We start from the raw sequence: 18711 nt of genomic DNA on the forward strand, positions 1-18711 counted from the left end.
TTAAATCATATAACTTTTTCTATTAAATTTTAACAATTCATAAGACATTTATTTTCATCCAACAGACAAACTTACCTGTACTGATAGTTGTTTTTTGATCTTCATTACTGCCTCAGTATTTTCATATGAAGGGAACTTCATGTCGATATAGCCTTCATCTTTTACTACTGTTGTATGCGAGTCTAAAACACAAATTGAGATTGATATATTTTACCCCAAGTAGTAGTAGTATCTCGCATCTACTAAATTTATAAAATCAAAATCACCCTCTTCATCCACATTATCTTTATCAAAATCATCCTCTTCACAAACATCCTCTTAATCAACATCATCTTGATCAAAATCATCTCATTCATCAACATCATCTTGATCAAAATCATCTCATTCATCAACATCATCTTGATTAAAATCATCCTCTTTATCAACATCATCTTGATCAAAATCATCATTTTCAACATCATCTTGATTAAAACCATCTTCATCAATATAATCTTGATAGAAATCTTCATCAATATCATCTTGATTAAAATCATCCACTTCATCAACATCATTTTGATTAAAATAATCCTCTTCACCAACATCCTTCTCATCATCATCATCTTTATCAAATTACACTCTTCGTCAACATATCATCCACTTCATCAACATCATCTTGATTAAAATCATCTTCATCAGAATCATCTTTATTAAAATCATCCACTTCATCAACATCATCTTGATTAAAATCATCCTCTTCATCAACATATTCTTGATCAAAATCATCCTCTTCATCAACATCATCTTGATCAAAATTATCCTCTTCATCAACATTATCTTGATCAAAATTATTCTCTTCAACATCACCTTGATTAAAATCATCATCTTCATCAATATATTGTACTCTTCGAATAAAATCATCATCTTCATTAATATCATTTTGATTAAAATCATCCTCTTCATCAACATCATCTTGATCAAAACTATCCTCTTCATCAATATTATCTTGTTCAAAACCAATCCTCTTTATCAATATCATCTTTCTCACAATTATCCTCTTCATCACAATAATCTTTATCAAATTATCCTCTTTATCAACATCAACTTTTTCAAAATCATCTTCTTTATCAAAATCATAAGCATGAATGAGATCAATAATAAGTATCAATAATCAAATACCTGCTTTGTATGTTCTTGATAACACATCTTGCAAACTCTCAACTTTCCTTTCTGAACCATTTGTTTGTTGCACTGGCAAGTTCTCAGGACTACTCAACTTATTCAACTTTTGTTGTTGGTGCCGTACTTCAATCAACTTATTTTCCATTAAAACTTGCTCCTTTTCTTTCAATTTCGACTCTTCAATCGGCGATGAACGAGGTAACATTTTCTGAACTTCTACTGGGCTCATATCGGTGTATAAATTAATGGGACGTTTTTTCTTTGGAAGCATTATTTCATACTCGGTCTCGCGTATCAGTTCTTTCTTCATAGCTCCTTGTTTTGGAGGAGGTGGTGGTGGAGGGTCGTCGGTTGGAATGTCAGCAAGCATAGAGTCCAACGACCGTTGCTTCTTATGACTAATTAATGCACGGACCATAACCGGTGATGTTTTAACTAAGACTTGATTAGAAACATCAAGCGAGTGTGCTCGAATTTGAGATTTTGGAACATCTTTCACGCTCGATTCTTGTTTGACAGTTGTTCCCCTATAAAAATTGGCCGATAAACTCTGACTTCTCTTGCCGAGTCTTTCAGGAAGTTCAGGTGGCTCTGTGATATCATTCTCGTAATCTTCTTCTTGCGGTAAGTGGTTTAAACTTTGGCTAGATGGCGTGGTTTGTTTCCGTTGCCGAATCTTCTTAAGTGGCCACTGAACGGATAATGGCTCACGAGGAGGTAACGGGACCGGGTTCCATCTACTGTTAGTCTAGGGAGTACCAACACACATACATACATCATGCACATTCATGCATAAATTACAATTTCACCAATGCCCAAATATTAGAATATAAACAAAAAATAGTATTCCATAGAATGCAACACAGGAAGCTTGGGATTACATGTGAATAATATATATATATATATAAATTTAAAAATAATGATTTTTATATCATTATTGGTAGTAACTATACAAAAATTAAAAAAATACTTAAAAGCTTCTAGTCTAGGCATTAAGAAACAACAACAAAACAGTAAAGAAATAAAACAAAAACAGGTCATTTTTTATACAATTTTAAAATGCATACAAACATATATGGAAGAAATTAATACAACGTTGACATTACAAAAAATACAGAACAAGTGATGACAAGAACAGTTTAACATAAAAATGTAAAAAAATGTTTGCAGCGAAGATGACTCTTAAATATTTATATAAATATGGATAAAAAGTAAAATGAGGTTTTTACATATATAAATAAAATTGATTTTTTTTTTGTTATATGCGTAAAGCATTTAGTTTCTATTTGGATATATTAAAAGTTGATAATATCCGACTAAATTAATAGGTAAAAGTTAGGTAAACGATAAGCAATGATTATCCAGCAGGTGGATCATTATGCAAATTAATATGAATATGCAAATTAGTATATAACACATTATAGGTAAAAATGAAGTTTATTATGTATTTAGAAAGTAAATTAATTTGATTTTAATGATAAATTCGTTTAGATATTTAATATGTATTAAAATTATTAATTTAAATATGAAAACAATATTTAAATATGTAAATGAGAAAGTATGCATAGGGTTTGCGTGCAGAGGCAAGCAAGTGCACAAATATGCAAGCAATTGACACGTTCACGCACACACACCACGCACACAAACAAACAGACGGGGGAGGAACGAAGGAAAGGAAGACAAAATAGCATGAATTAGTATGTCATGGCAATTCGCACTGTGTTTTTTTTTGTCATACAAGAGAAGAGCGATATACTCTTCCATTACATTAAATATCATTAAAATATATTATTTGATAATTGTCTCAATCAAATTAAGTAGTCTAGTCTCTGTTTTTGCAGACCAGACTATAAAGTCAAAATTACTATTCAAACTTAAATGTTAGTGTACCCTCAAAACGGAGAATAACCTTTTATATGTGTGTTTCAAACATCTACCCCAAGAATAGTACCTAAAATAAATATTAAGTGCTAACCATAATCTACAGACCACATAAACTAATCACTAATTATACTATTAATAGTAACCTAGTCACTATGAGACAATAGTACCCTATTAGTCAACAATTTTTCTGAAATTAAAAGTTTTTTGAATATATTAAAATAGTTTTACATTTAAAGTAACATTTGTAATTTTAATAAATATTATATACTTTGATCTAGGCCAGTTAAATGAAACTGTTTATGTTAAACATCTAAAAGAAAATAAGAGTGCAATGCAAACTCCTAAAAAAAATTACGTTTAAGCAAATGCAGTTTCAAAATTTTCTTTCATTTGCATTTTTTGTTTGAATTTTGACTATTTGCATTATGTTACAAAATAAAAGCATATTTTGAAATCATTTTATTAGATTAATTTGATTATCACACAGCAAAAAACCATGCAGAAATTTATTAAAAAAAATTCTATTTTAAAATTTGTTTTTTTTTGTAATATTGGGGTTTGTTGGTGAAAAAATATAAAAAAAATACAATAAAAAAATACTTCATTTAAAAAAAAATATTTTCTTACACATACTATTCTATACTTTATTGTAATAAATTTATGTGGAGATGTACCTTAGGTCTAAATTAAGAAAAGAAACAAATGAAAATGTGATTTAAATAATAATGATTGGAAAACCTAGAGTATGAACATGATTTACAAATTAATGTTTTTATGGAATGTTGTTTTTGTTTTCTACGCATATATGCTGACTTTGAATGTATCTAAAGCGTGAATGCCGTAGTTACATTCTTACCTGTTCGTTATCATCCTCCGCCAGTCCTGGAAGAGAATTCCCAGCAGAATTGACTGGGTGTGGTTCGGCTACAGGTTCCTCGGAAGAAACTGGTGATTTACTGTCACTTTCACCAAAGCTTCGACGACGAATTTTCTTCTCCCCGAACGGACGACGTGTACGTTTTGGCAGCACTTTATTCATACTTTCAATCAAGTTTGGACTTAACGCAACACTTTCGTCTGTTTCAGTTTTATTGTCAACGTCTATTTTGAGTTTTGGTTTTTCTACTTGAGTTGATGGCGACGTTTCTGTTCTATATCTCTCCTGCAATTCTTGTAATCTATTTCTTCGTTTACTAGAGACATCATCGTTTATACTTGTTTCGATGCGCGTTACGGGTTCAGAAGATCTGCGTTCCGGCTTACTGTAACTGGAATCATTTTCTGTTAATTTAAATGGTCGGGAAGACAAGGAAATTCCGTCTTTGTCATCATCACCATCCACGTCAAATTTAGTTCTCGTTTTACTACTTGCATTTATTTCATCGGTGTTCTCGCTAACCGTTAAACTCGTATCTGGTAATAAGCGTTTAAATGAAGGTGTTGGTGGTTTTGTAACCATTGAAATTTCTAAATCTGTTTCACTGGAGTTTAACACTGTGGAGGTATTTTGGTGGTATTTGTCATTTTCAACTTTGACCTCATATCCTGAAGAGGATAAATCATGTTCAGGGCTCTTATTTACAGGATGAAACGTTCCATTTACATTACTTGTGTATTGTCCTACAGGATTGAAATCAATATCTCCATTCGGTGTTCGTTCATCCATATCATCGTTACTCTTACTACGTGAATTTGAATTGTTACCATTCAACTCTTGTTCTGAGTTTTTATTTTCAAAAGTTAACGATGATTTAAACTCTGTTTCTAGAGACGTAGATTTAAAACTTTCGGTGGTACCATTTATTTTGTCCTCATTTTCTTCTTCATCTTCTTCAATGATGGTTGATCGGCTCGTCTCTTCCCAAGCACTCATCATATCATCAAGGAGAGAGGAACCAAAATCAAAATCCTGTAACGAAAAAAAGATAAATGGCATAAAATGATTGGTAGGTAGATTTGGGTCCATGCTGATATAACCCACAGTGAGAATTAAGCCCACTCTGGTGTATAAGCTCACTATACACTAATGTATAAGCGCACTCAGAGGGCCCCAATGGAAATCAGTTTTTAACTGTTTGGGCTTACCCTTGGTAAACAAAGTAATAATAATAATAATAAAAAAAGAGGTATGAGGCAACCATGCAGTATAAGCTAATCCTAGTCTATAAGTTCCAGAGAAATATAAAACACTTTGACATTCAAGTACAAAAATGCCACGTCAAAATACATTTCCTAGGATCAAAAATCTGCATAATATGCAAATGTGAAAATATGCAAATCAAGATTAAAGAACTTCATTCTAAACTTTAATTATAAATTATTAAAATATCATATAATGTAAATAGTAAAAGGAGAAAGTTCTTAATCTTAGCTGCCAAAACTTAATTGAAAAAGTACATGTAAAAAATCATTCTGCATGTGTATATGCAAATGATCATGCAAATTAGTATAGTTTTTAGCAGGTGTTAAAAAAGCACTTACCATTCCAAACTGTTAGAGCATCCCATGACAAGTAATTTATATAAAGCAAAAAAAGATATTATAATATTTGTATTAATATTCCATTGATTTAAATAATAAAAATTAATAATGTTATGCATTTGATTGTAAATCAGTGCAGAATTATATATAAAACATTTTTTTTTATAATATGATCTTATAAAAAATAGCCTTTTGTTCTAATGTGAAAAATACACTATATTGAAAGTCAATCTTTCATGCAATAATATAATTAAATTGTTATTACTTTTAAAAAGTATAGTTTAAGTTAAAAAAATATATTGCAGTATTAAATAATAATAATATACTATTATAATAGAACCTCTATTAAGGGGACACCTTGGGACAACATAAGGTTCCTTGAAGCGAGTGAGTGGCCGAGCGGTTAAGACAGTGGAACCGTAATTACGTAGCCATAACATCGGCAAGGGTTCGAGGCTCACTCGCTCCATGGTTCTGGTGGTAGAACGAGTCTTCTCGGATAAGGACTATAAACCGTACTTCCGTAGGTCCAGTGTACACATACCTCATACGCACTTTAAAGAACCTAGTACATCTTTTGAGACGAGTAGGGGTTACCCCGGTGTACTAGTCCACACAAACACAGCCACTGTCACACACAGCCACTGTGCAGATTGGGACTGGACCGTTTTAGAGGTGTTTACCACCTGTTGGTCCAGATCCTTCACTAACTGAGTCAGAGAGAAGTCGAATAAATAAAATTATCCCTTGAATAGGGGCTGGCCAGTGTTAAAACATCTTGTTCCTTTAATAGGGGTGTCCCCTAAATAGAGGTTTCCTGTTCTGCTGTCACATAAATATAAATTAACATATATATAAAACACTATTTTATGCAATTTAGCATTGTGATTGATAATAGGTGAAGCATATCGATATACAGTGTAAGTGCACCCTGAAACTGAATAACAAAAAGGAATTAATGTATGAGCCCTGAATCTGTATAAAAAGCTTACCGATAAACCATCTCCTGACAATAGACTATCATCAATTGTTGAATCATAACCATTGCTGGGTGACGCTGGGGGCGACACACGGATATCAACGTCTGCACTGACACCGCTATCACCATGAGAATGATCAGATTGGCCGGAGCTTGTATACGAGATACCCGTCAAACTCTGTCCACTTGTGTCCGAGAAGTCTGTACGCATACTGACATCGGGATGGTCGGACGATTGCGGTGAATGGAGTTTCATGTTATCGACTGAACTTGTGGCCGATGATCGCTCGCTAGGGTGCGAGATGTCGATGACGTCAGGGCGCCGCAGCGCCGGTACGGGCGAACCCGATCCAAATGCTGGACAAGACTTAATACTTGAAGTATCTAATTGGCTGTTCTGAATTGGAAGTAGATGGCTGTGGGAATATAATATAAATGAATAATTATAATTGTTTCATGCAAACTAATTACAAATTTAATAAAGTCCAATAATACAGTATAATAATAGTTTTTACAGAAATTTCAATTTCAAATAACATTGGATGAATGTATCATATATTTGATTTAAATTTTATTAGACAAAAATCAAAGACTTTATATAATGTTTAAAGCAAATTCTTACTATCTTGAATCCAAGAAGGCCATGTCTCCAAACACATCTCCTTCTCCCACTCCGATATGGACACGATGTTCAAAGTCATTTTGTGGTAGGCTAATATCTTCCACTCTTAAACTTCGACTGAAAAAGATATAAACGATATACAATTATTATTATTAATATAGAATGAGCAATAAAAACTTGGAAGGAAATCAATCCAAAGAAATTTAGAGCAAATGCTTTACGTTGTGATGAAATTGCTTTAGACAGAGGAGAATATAATTCACCTGTAGTAATCATAGAAACGTAGTTTATAATGATTAAGAGTTCCTCATTCTTTCTTAAAAGTAGTAATACCTCTTTGGAGAGCTTGTGTTTTGAATTCATCCTTAAAGATGACGGGCATCCTTATTCTGTGTGTATAGTCCACTACTATACCACTAATATACTGCTACTGCAGGGGCGCAGGCAGCAAAGAAATAAAGGTGGGGTCAACCAATATGTGAGTATTTTGCGAGCAACTATGGGCTGGGGGCCAGGTTTTTATTTTATTTTTTCCAAAAAAAGGAGGGGGGGGCCAGGGCCCCATGATCCCCTCCCCCCCCCCCCCCACTGGCTGCGCCTCTGTACTGTACCTTGCAGAAAGTGGTAAAAAGAATTACATGAAAGGTAGTCCCCAGATGGTAAGTATGATTCAGAGTTGGAGTCTATTCAGTTATTTTACATTTCTATCAAATCATGTCATTTATTATTATCTATTCTATAATTAATACGGTTACTGTCTTTTTTCCGGCCAGTAATATAATGGTATAGCTTAACATTATATCATAAGATTACTACAACTTCATCACTATCACTTCCACCTACCCATCTTGTTTTTCAACAACACACCTTTAACATAATTTCCACACAATATTTGATTTGTTTAGATCATCCCTGAAAATCCACACATTTTCCTTAAGATTTTTTTTTTTTACTTCTGACAGGATTTGTATATTGTAAACAATCCTTCTCAATTACTTCAACACCTAATAAACAATGGGCACCAATTGTTTATAGTAGGAATGTTACAAAGTATTTATTATCTACAAGCTGTGGGTGAATATATTTAATGGTTGATGTAGAGATTAGATTTCGGGTAAAAAGTCTTTCACATTATGGGCGTGTGGGATTTTTAAAATGTAATAAAGAAATTAACAAGGTACTGTAAATCCCAATGTTTATTTTGTTTTGTAAAGTTACAAAGCTAAAGGTGTTTAGAAATATTTGTTATATTAGCGTATTTGTTATATTCTTGAGATTTGATTGGTTAATACGTATCACGTGTCATTTCGAATTAGCCCTACCTAATGAAAAAGTGATATCTAATGGTGATAATTAATGCGCTCTAATGCACGTTCAGCTTTCTGTAAACATTTTGAGAATTTTTTCCATAAGACGTTGCCGACTGATGCGCCATCTATAACTATTCTACTACACGTCTAAAGTTGGAAAAATGCCTTTTTTTAAAGGCCTAGCTTCCAGGCCCACCATTCGTCAATGATTTACATTGGATAAATTGAATAAAAGTAGGCGTGTTATAAAACATATAATGAAGGTTTTATATTCGTCGAATGGAAAAAGTATTTCATCCAACTCATAAACATTCATTATTTGCATAATATTAATATTACCTTCTCCTTTTCTTTTGCGTCCCTTTCCCAGTGTGACGTCGTTGAACTTTAACCTTAGGTGTGTCATGCTTCTGTACTTCAACGGTGGTCATGTTAACTGGGTGGAAAAGACCAATCTTTCCATTACGATTCAGAACACCTTTCCAATAACCTATAACATGCGACCTAAAACAAAAAGAACAATATTTTAGTTCACAGGAGTTCAAAGATGATGGCAATATGTACTGTAATACATTATTTTAGAAATTGAGATCAGTACCACCTTTCTTATTGTTTTGATTTGTCATAAGCTACATCGACATTGTATGGTTATAGGCAATCTACAAATCAATAAGACAATGGTCCATGCATATCAACAAATTGGTGATAGCTTCTACAATTCTACAAAAAATACTAAATTAGTTGGCCAAGTTGTGTAGCGATAGCTTTGCATTTACTTCTGAATGTAACATATCATTGGAATCTACAGTGCCACAACAATTGCTCTCCAAACATGCACAATTTAAAATTGCAAATCCCTAATGAATTGTTATTAAATATGTTGTGGAAGTTGCATACTGTTTCTTTAACACTGATATAACATCCCCAGCGTTGTACGTCAACTGTTCAGGTTTCTCTGCCGTGAAAGCTGATATTGCTTGAAACTGCATCGGGCGAGATTTAACGAGACCCTCGCAAACTTGAGCAAACGTTGGACGTTTATGAGGCTCATGATCCCAGCATTTCATCATAAGGTCATACAGCTCCGAGGAACAACATTCCGGAATTTCAAGGCGCTGGAAATTTGGTTTATCAATAGCTTCTAATATCTATGAAAAAAAAGGCAATGTTAGAAGGATTATTCTAAAAATCTCTATGAATGTTGTATGGCTTGTGGTTATAGAAGGCTAAGGTGTGTGGGAACAAATATAAAACAGTACATTCAGGTAACCAAAGTTGGTTTGAGTGGGTGCCATGTTAAATTAATCCTGGGTGATTCAGCTTTAGACTTTAAATAAAAGGTAGGTATAGCTGTAACCAACCTACATCATTTTGTTTAATAATTGAGATATTAAGACATACAGCTTTCTCTTCCATATTATTCACCATTCTGGGTACCTCGATATCAGAATCGAATATTTAGTGTGAAGGAAAATTTATTGTACTCATTACTTTCCAAGTGTTATTTTTCTTAGCTCTTTTTACAGTTGTAACAATAATGTTTAGGGAATATATTGACACAGAAAAGGTGAACTGTGAAAACGGTACTTAGATCATATAAGCATAAAGCTTAAAGTAATTGCCGAGTGAAACAAGCTGTGCAAAAATGTACTTAGGCCTAAAGAACAAATATACTGTACTAAACAAACTAAAAGACAAATTTTATAATAAAAAATACAAATATACTTAACCACAAATCTACTTAAGCACAAATATACTTTATACATACAACTACAGTAAAACACAAATAGTATAATAATAATACTAAAAGTTAAAACACAAATATATTAAAACACAAATATATAAAAACACAAATATACTTAAGCAGAAATATACTTAAGCATTACATCATTCTTACTATGGTTTCTGTATTGGAATACCAAACAAACCATAACTCTTAGAAACATAACTATGCAAAAAAAGTTGTGCTAAAATTAACTTAAAGCGTAAATATACTTAAGCACAAATATACTTTAAATGGGGTTTTCTTTTTCTTTCTGGAATATCATAAAAATCTAAAATACTATTGATTGAATAAATATTCATGTCTTTTTTTGCTATAAATAACTATAAACAACACATTTCAGGTACATATTAACTAACCTGGTGACCATTGAATGCTGCCCATGGCTGGAATCCGTATGAGAGCATTTCCCACAAGGTGACACCAAAGGCCCAGACATCACTGGCTGGTGTGAACTTAAGAACATTGATGGCTTCTGGTGAAAGCCTAAAGAAAGACAATAGACCAAATCCAACACTGTTAATACTATTAAACGGCTAATGTAGTAGGCAGGTGGTAAAACAAGGCCATATACATGGCTGCAGGCGCATGCTCAAATTTGAGTTAGTGTTTACTGACGTACCGACCGACAGTGAGCGTTAGAGTCGGGTTGCACGCGACTAAAAAACCAAGTACTTTCAGAATTTCCTTGGGATTGGTGCTCTGTCAAAATTAGGCAAAGTAAAAGACTTAAGCTCTGTCTACACTATCAAACTTTATGTGACAAAACCATGTGATGTGCCCATATATGGAAATGATGATGTCCTCTGACTACCATTTATTTGGGCATATCACTATCATATATGGGCATATCACTACCATATTTAGGCACATCACACTTTTTTTGTCAATCTATAGTTTGATCAGGGAGTTGTAAAATTATTTAAAAAAAAAATTATTCTCCAACTCCCTGGTTTGATAGTGTAGATAGGGGTGTGTAGACAGAGCTTTAGAAGATGTGTGTTTCCACACACATTTGCTCAACATAGTATGCCTACGTATTATGTCATCTTTTAATTTGTTTTTTTATGTATTATGTGGTTAAAATATCTTTACCAGGCTAACGGTAACTTCAAGTTGACATTGTAGTTAGTTTGGTAATAGTTCTTGCCGACCCCTAATGCTCGTGACAAACCAAAATCACTAATCTTGACCTGAAAAAGAAAACACAAATTAATTCAAATCACTATTATTACTCATCATGAAAGTGAATGTAGTTCAACTTTATAAGTGAAATTAAAGCTAATGATACAAATATTAGTGCTTTTTGTTTGATTGGTAAATACTTTAAATCAGTGTATTCTTCGTGCTCTTAAATTATTACAGTAGAACGTCTATTATAAAACACTTTCGGGACACAAGTGTCCCTGTAATATGGTTGTCCCCTGAATAGAGGTTGGTCAAAGTGTTAAAACATATTGCCTCGTTTGATTCAATAGAAATTGTCCTTTTTGGAGGTATCCTCGGAATAGGGGTGACATACAGGAAATACTGTAGCTTTAAAACATCGGTTTTCTTATTGAAGATCTAAATGTGGTAAATTTCTATTTAAATTGAAAAACCTTTTAATTTACCAAAATTTATTCAAATAGTAACAAACCACATACAGACGTCGTAAACCCTATGATACCCACCCTAAAAGTGAGATATTTTTATATACAAAATACAGTGAATTTCCAAATTTATCACCGTTTATCAGTTTGCAAACACAACACTGTGAATATCATTTAAATATTTAGTATTAAATAAGTACTGTACTGAAATAAAAACATAAAAAATATTCTGAGTTATAAAAGTTTATGACCAGTGAGTCATGTTAATCTTTTAATGGTAAGCTGGCAGATGTAAACATTGATATTAAGATAATCTTTAACTACAGTTGTACTAGGCTAAATGTAAGGTTATCAGGAAAAATCTCGCACTGTATTTGTAGGCTAATGTAAGGTTATCGAGAAAATCTAAACAAAAGAAATAAGAAATTTAAAATACAACAGGAAATTGGCTAATTATGTATGATTGTTGCATGATAAGCACTTGTTAGCAAAATTGAATCAGCTTGCTAAATTGCAGAATTTTAATTATAAACCAAGGATTTTTTAACTCCTTCCTAGGTATAAAACACACATTGAAGATGCTAACATTTGTCGATGTACTGTATTGTTAGTGGTGTAAGTCACTTTGTTAAAAGCGCCATAAAAATGTAATATATAATAAAGACGAGGTTTTTGTTCTTTTTGGGGGTCATGTCAAAATGATTCTATTGCAATAACGTACGAATGTTGCGTGGTACGCGCTTGTTAGAAGCATTGAATCAGTATTAATAATTATTGATAGATGGCTAAACTGCCAAGAACTCTAATTATAACCAAGGAGATTTATAACGCCTTGTTATATAAAACGTGGGTGCTAAAATGGAGGTGAAGGAAGGGGTTTTTGTTTTTTAAGTATCATGTCAACATTATTCTACACACTTTTGCAGTAACTATTTTTATTTTTACTGCAAACCGTATACAATTTTACAGTTATAGTTTGTTTAATACAGTACCATAATGGTTTAATTTAGAAACTATGAAGCACAGTCACTGCAATAAACAAATGTGTTATTACGAAAAAAGCTTGGTAAGTAATTACTGTACAAAGGTATAAAGCTTGGTTCCCACTTTAGGATCTAACACAAGGATGTACAGACCAAATAGAAATGAGTTGACCAATGACCAGTTTGAATAATCCATTTCTTGTGATTGGTCAAATCACTTGAGTTGCGCTTTGTATATCTTTACTTGAATAAGAACCAAGCATTAGAGAAAAGAAAATATAGTTCTAAAATTGCAACAGTAATTTCAGTATACCTTTCAGGACATTAATATTAATCCAAGCTTCAATTACTGAATAGTGCTAAAGAACACTGAGCATTGTGCTTTTTTTTTACATTAAGTTAAGGCTTAGTCTGACTTCCTAATTCAAATTGGCAACATTCCATCATGTGTCTAAATCGATGTACAGTATGTGTGATTACAAGCCTACAGTACAAAGACACACTCACTATATACTTAAGCGAGTTTCCTTTATATGTTGAAATACAATTATTTCATTTTCAACAATTAAAAAACATCAATAAGCTGGCCAATCAAAATTGTTGTTTTAAAGCACTCAGAAGACGATTCTGACGAACACTCTTGTCTTGTCTTGACACAAAAGCGAGTGTTACTTTTAAATGCAAGTTGCGAGTCGCAAAATGTGACCTGCATTTCGCATTTTCCCACCCGCAACTCACATATTTCAACTAACAACTTGCATTTTCCAACTTGCAACTCACAGAAAAGAAACCCTCACTACACAAAAGAAGCACAATTTGCATATAATTTTCATAAATCCTGTGTTGGTACAGTTGTTAATCACAATCTGAAATTGTCTTTGCATTCAACATTTTATCTTCTGAATATTTAAAAAATCTTATGAATGTTTTTTGTCTTTCAAGGTCAATCAATATGGTCCTAAAAACAATGGATACCAAAGAAATGTTTCAGGGGGAAAACTTTGGCATTTATGGGGAAATAGAACTTGACACTTGATTTATCATTACCACACCTGCATTCCAACCACAAGTTCAGATTAGCAGTGGTAGTATGTGCACCCCAGCTATGGAAGGCAATTGCTGACAAAAATTAAAAAGTCGGAAAAACTTACAAATGAAAATTACATTATATTTTACTACAAATGTTTGTAATTTATGCAAATGAAAATAACAGATTTATGTGAATTATAGATTTATTTTTTTGGCATTGGTTGCCTTCCATCGAAGCTTTTTAAGAAATAGTATACAATACAACTAAATTCATTTTTGCTAAGCATTTTTAATAATCTGACAGGAGGATTTCTGGAAACCCATATGGTCACTTATTTATAACAAAGATTCAATTAAAATAAATATAGTAGTCTTCAATAAATTCAAATTACATTATTTTAGAAAACAAGCAAGGAATCTTCAAGCAGAACAGAACTGAAAAATTACCTTATCCTTTGAAAATACTAAGATGTTCCGTGTAGCCAAATCCCGATGGATAACATTTTTACTGTGTAGGTATTCCATAGCGGATGCAATCTGTATGCCGAAATCACACAAAGTTGTTATGGGGAAACTTCCACGAAGTGCTGGCTCTTTTAGACATTCTGCTAAAGACCTCAATGGTGCTAACTCTGTAACCTAGAATAAAGAATTTTAAAAAAATGTTGTGAAAAAAAAGGGACAATTTATAATTTCTCAAACTATGGATGAAACCAATTTAACAAGAGGTCAAAGGTTGAATAAGGATTGGACAGACTGTACTTCGATTGCAACACCATTGTCTTATATACAGTAGTCTGTTTCTGCTGCATAGCGTAAAATAAATAAATATAACTTTTGTATAGAGCGCATTTCTACTAAATTTGTGCTTCCAATTAACCAATTTTAAATGATTTAAAATCAGTGAGTTTTTTGTTATTCGACGACCACACAATGTTTTAGTTATTTTGGAGCACAAATTCATCAGAAATGCAGTCGATAAAAAATTATATATTTTTTTAATACAGAATATTAATGTATGAGTTTCTATGCAGTAGAAAAAATTCTCAACAATCTGAATCATCTAGTTTGGCACATTTTATGGATGGATACATACAATTTGAATAATTTCTTTATTTGTCTTTGCATGTTTTTAGAGATTAAGATCAACCAACACAGAATCTATTACATCTGTATTAAGGGGATTAAAGAGATTGTGGGGATTAGCTTAGAAGATGTGTGAGAAGAGAAAAGATTTTGAAAAAGCACATCTTGGCTATAAAAAAATCTTAGTAAAACTATGCCATCTATCATCTCGTACAAAGAATATCATTTCCTTCTAAAATATTCTTGCTTTCTCTGATTCATCAAATAGCTTTGCTAATTAGATCTTCTGTTGACATGATTAATCCGGAAAACATAATTAAGGATTAATTACTTGTATTTTTAGAATTAATTAATACAATGAAAAAATGTGTTTGGTTTCATTAATTTTGTTTATTTTAAAAGCAAAACTTCTACTGTACACTATAATAAAACCAGGACTGCAGCCACCAGTGTCGTTGGAAAGGTTTCTTTTTCACAGAGGCCTTTGATAATCCAGTGGTTTGAACAGAGATTGTTCCCTTTCTTGTGAAAACCACACCACTTTTTCATTTCTTGTGACTACATCATTGATAACCTCTCCTTTGCAGTGGTGGATTTAGGATCTGACGAAGGGTGTGGCTAGGAAAATGGCAAATGAGGTGCGTAGCACTGAGAGGGGGAAGGGCCTAGGCCTACTATTTTTAATCAAAAGACTCATGTGCGTCGAAAATCCATGTCGAGCGACAGTCGCGGGTTGGCTGCATCATTTTTTTAGAATTAAGGGGGTGGCTAGCCACCATATTCACCCCTAGATCCGTCACTGCTTTGGTATCCCTATTCAGAGGGACAATTCCAGAGAAATAAACACTATGTTGTATAACACTATAACCAACCCTGTCCCCATTCAGGGGATACTTTCTTGAAGGTATTCACTTAATAGGGGTTCTGCTGTACTTTAAAGCCTGTAGCCAGGGAGGTTCGTACTTTTCCCTAAAGTGCCCTTTTCAAACTAGAGACCAGTAGCAAACGTATTAGTAAATAGGCCTATTACTTATGACAATGTTATGGCAAATTCCACCTAGCCAGCAGGCAAATTATTTTCATCCACTAGGCTATAGGCCTAAATTTATTTTTTCTCCAGTTGCTTGTATGTGCACCTTTTTTTGGACAAAAGCACCCTGGCTTGCATAATATTTGACATTCATCTTCTAAAAATAAATAAAAATAATTCAAATATTGAAGTGAATTCAATACAGATGTGGAACAGCTTACCAGCCAGGGTTCACCTGACTGTAGCCTACTAAGGAACTGCTTTAATTTCCTAATAGTCTAACTGATGACGTCTCCTAGTCCGAAAACAACATACTCAACATTATTTAACAGAGGGTAAATCATTTATCCTGAACTATTTGAGTATTTGATGGTTCTATTCGTATGGTAAAATGCTGATCCGGATACTTGAAGAGGCAGTAATTTAGCTGGAATATTGGCAACAGTAACAAGATTTGTCTCGGTCTATATTTACAAATATAACTTCCAAATAAAAAAAAAACAGTGGTATGTTAAGAAAGATGTACTGTACAGGGGGGCGGATCCAGGATTTAGAAATAGGGGGGGGCGTAGCTTTGCGACTGAAGCGAGCAAACATTGGCGGGAGGCCAGGGGGCCGCCAAGGGCCCCCGGTCGCGATTTTTTTTTTCGTACATAAGTTGGGGTCCCCCTCATGAAACGTCACAAAATAAACATGAATAATTCATCAGTTAAATGTGTTGTTCCGTGTGCACCCAAGCGTATAGCAACAAGAAGCGATTACACAACTGCGATACGATACTTTCTACAGTAGGCCTAGGATTCTAAGTCAATTCACGCGATTGCCTTCGCGCACTCTTCTTCACACAAAATGTGTCGAGTCGAGGCTATCGACAGCTAGGCAAGACATTAAACTAAGTAGTAATTCATTGGACATAGCCCAAAGAAAGCTTAGACCCACAAGAATAAAGAATGTGTATAATTTGTGTACTGTATTTTTTTTAATTCTGCTATTTTATTATCAAACAATGCATGTACTCAAAGGAACTTTAAAAATGCGCGTATATGAACACATGAGATGGGAAGATTAGACCCACGAGAATAAAAACTGTATTTTTGTGTAATGTTTGTTTAATTTTGCTGACTTATTACTCGGATTGTGTCATACCTATAACACACACACACACAGCTCTACTAGAATAGACATATGTTTAGAGACTAATAATTAGGCCTAGGCCTAATAGTATTAATAGAAACTATAATTTTAACACGTAATTCTTTAGTAATAAATTATATTAAAAACACTATCATAAACTAAAGGCTGATTATTTCGACAATCCACACAAAACGCCGCTATTCTTCTATGAAATCGCACGCCGCAACAACAGCGCGGAGATAGGCCTAAAATCGTACCGCACTTGTTTAGTCTGGGTTCCAGACGGAGTTTTGTCTTAATATTAGTTAAAAGATAAATATTTTGGCACATATGGCGTTTCATACGTATACTACTTGATTTTGGATACTCCGTCTGGGGAAACACGCACAAGTCACGTGGTTTGACACCAAGAATTCTTGGTGCATACGATTATCCGGTTGACTAGTTTCAGCTGCATGCGATTGGCTACTCTCTCGTACACCGTTTAAATATTCATATTTCAGAATTTCAAAGACTCAACAACTAAGATGATACGCATGCGCTATGATACGTTTAGACAATGTGTACTTGGGTACATTTATGAAAGTTCTGAAGGCTAGAAATTATTTTATATGCCTAGTAGTCTGGTAAACATTTGATGGGATCTTTGAAACATGAAAACTCGTCTTGATATAATTATGATAGGCTAGCTTCTCCGCAAATCAAACATTGAATGGATCATTTATTACGCGGAGATAATTTTGATTTAATTCCCACCCAGACCCTGTCCTGTTCTGTGTGGTGGTGTAGCCCTGTTGTGTGCCGGTGGTATGTAGGCCTACTTCATTGGCGTTTTATTTGGCAGGTCATACGTGCGAGTTGAGTAGGACCTACGAAAGAGGCCTAGGCCAAGGACTAAAGAATTAATAAACAAAACAACTTGGCATTACTATTTTATATTTCAACAGTCTCGATCGTACATTAAGCACTGGTAGGCCTACGCGACGATCTCTTTCATTTTGAAACAAAATGATCATTGGTTGATTCAAAATCCATATTTACATACCGCCCGCCCCATATAGCCAAATACGGTATGATAACCTACGTCATTCTTATCGTATGTTTGCGGTCTGCAAATCGATTTCTATACGTGTTTCACAAGTCTGTATTTTCAGACAAAAATCGCGGTTCGAAATAAAAACAAATAAATAAAAAAAAGAAGATAATACAGACTTGGGGCAAGTCTACGCACTTGTTGTGTAATCACTTCTTGTTGCGCTTGGGTGCACACGGAACAAGAACATTTAACTGATGAATTATTCATGTTTATTTTGTGACGTTAATGAGGGGGTCCCCAACTTATGTAAGAAAAAAAAAATCGAAGGCCCCTGGAAATTTTGGCGTTCTAGCGCATTGTAAGTCGTTTAAAACGATTTACAAACAATTCATAATGTCATTTACCAAACACTCTAAAGCTCGCAAATTACGACATGTGGAACATGCAGCTGATACTTACCTAGGGTACCAAAGCAAGATAACAACTTGCCTGTACTTTACATCTAAATTTTTACAACGCGACGATGTTTTTCAGCTTTTATATAAGCATAAACTTGTCCTAGCCTAGGCCGGTATTATTTTCTTACACGCGCGCCGGGGTCGAT

At 33.6% G+C, this 18711-nt stretch overlaps 1 protein-coding gene across 2 annotated transcripts in view; it reads right to left on the bottom strand.

Moving 5' to 3' along the window:
• Positions 1-18711, bottom strand: part of LOC140045161 (uncharacterized) — a 57792-nt gene that overhangs the window by 3621 nt on the left and 35460 nt on the right. For both annotated transcript variants that reach the window (XM_072089938.1, XM_072089939.1), the window contains exons 5-14: positions 14269-14460; positions 11313-11410; positions 10577-10703; positions 9332-9582; positions 8774-8938; positions 7125-7241; positions 6516-6918; positions 3899-4951; positions 1156-1906; positions 76-182 (exon numbers count right to left, since the gene is read on the bottom strand). In XM_072089938.1, coding sequence (XP_071946039.1) covers positions 76-182; positions 1156-1906; positions 3899-4951; positions 6516-6918; positions 7125-7241; positions 8774-8938; positions 9332-9582; positions 10577-10703; positions 11313-11410; positions 14269-14460 — 3264 coding nt within the window. The remainder of the gene's footprint in view (positions 1-75; positions 183-1155; positions 1907-3898; positions 4952-6515; positions 6919-7124; positions 7242-8773; positions 8939-9331; positions 9583-10576; positions 10704-11312; positions 11411-14268; positions 14461-18711) is intronic.

The sequence above is a fragment of the Antedon mediterranea genome, chromosome 3, assembly GCF_964355755.1.
Source record: "Antedon mediterranea chromosome 3, ecAntMedi1.1, whole genome shotgun sequence".
Classification (NCBI taxonomy): Eukaryota; Metazoa; Echinodermata; class Crinoidea; order Comatulida; family Antedonidae; genus Antedon; species Antedon mediterranea.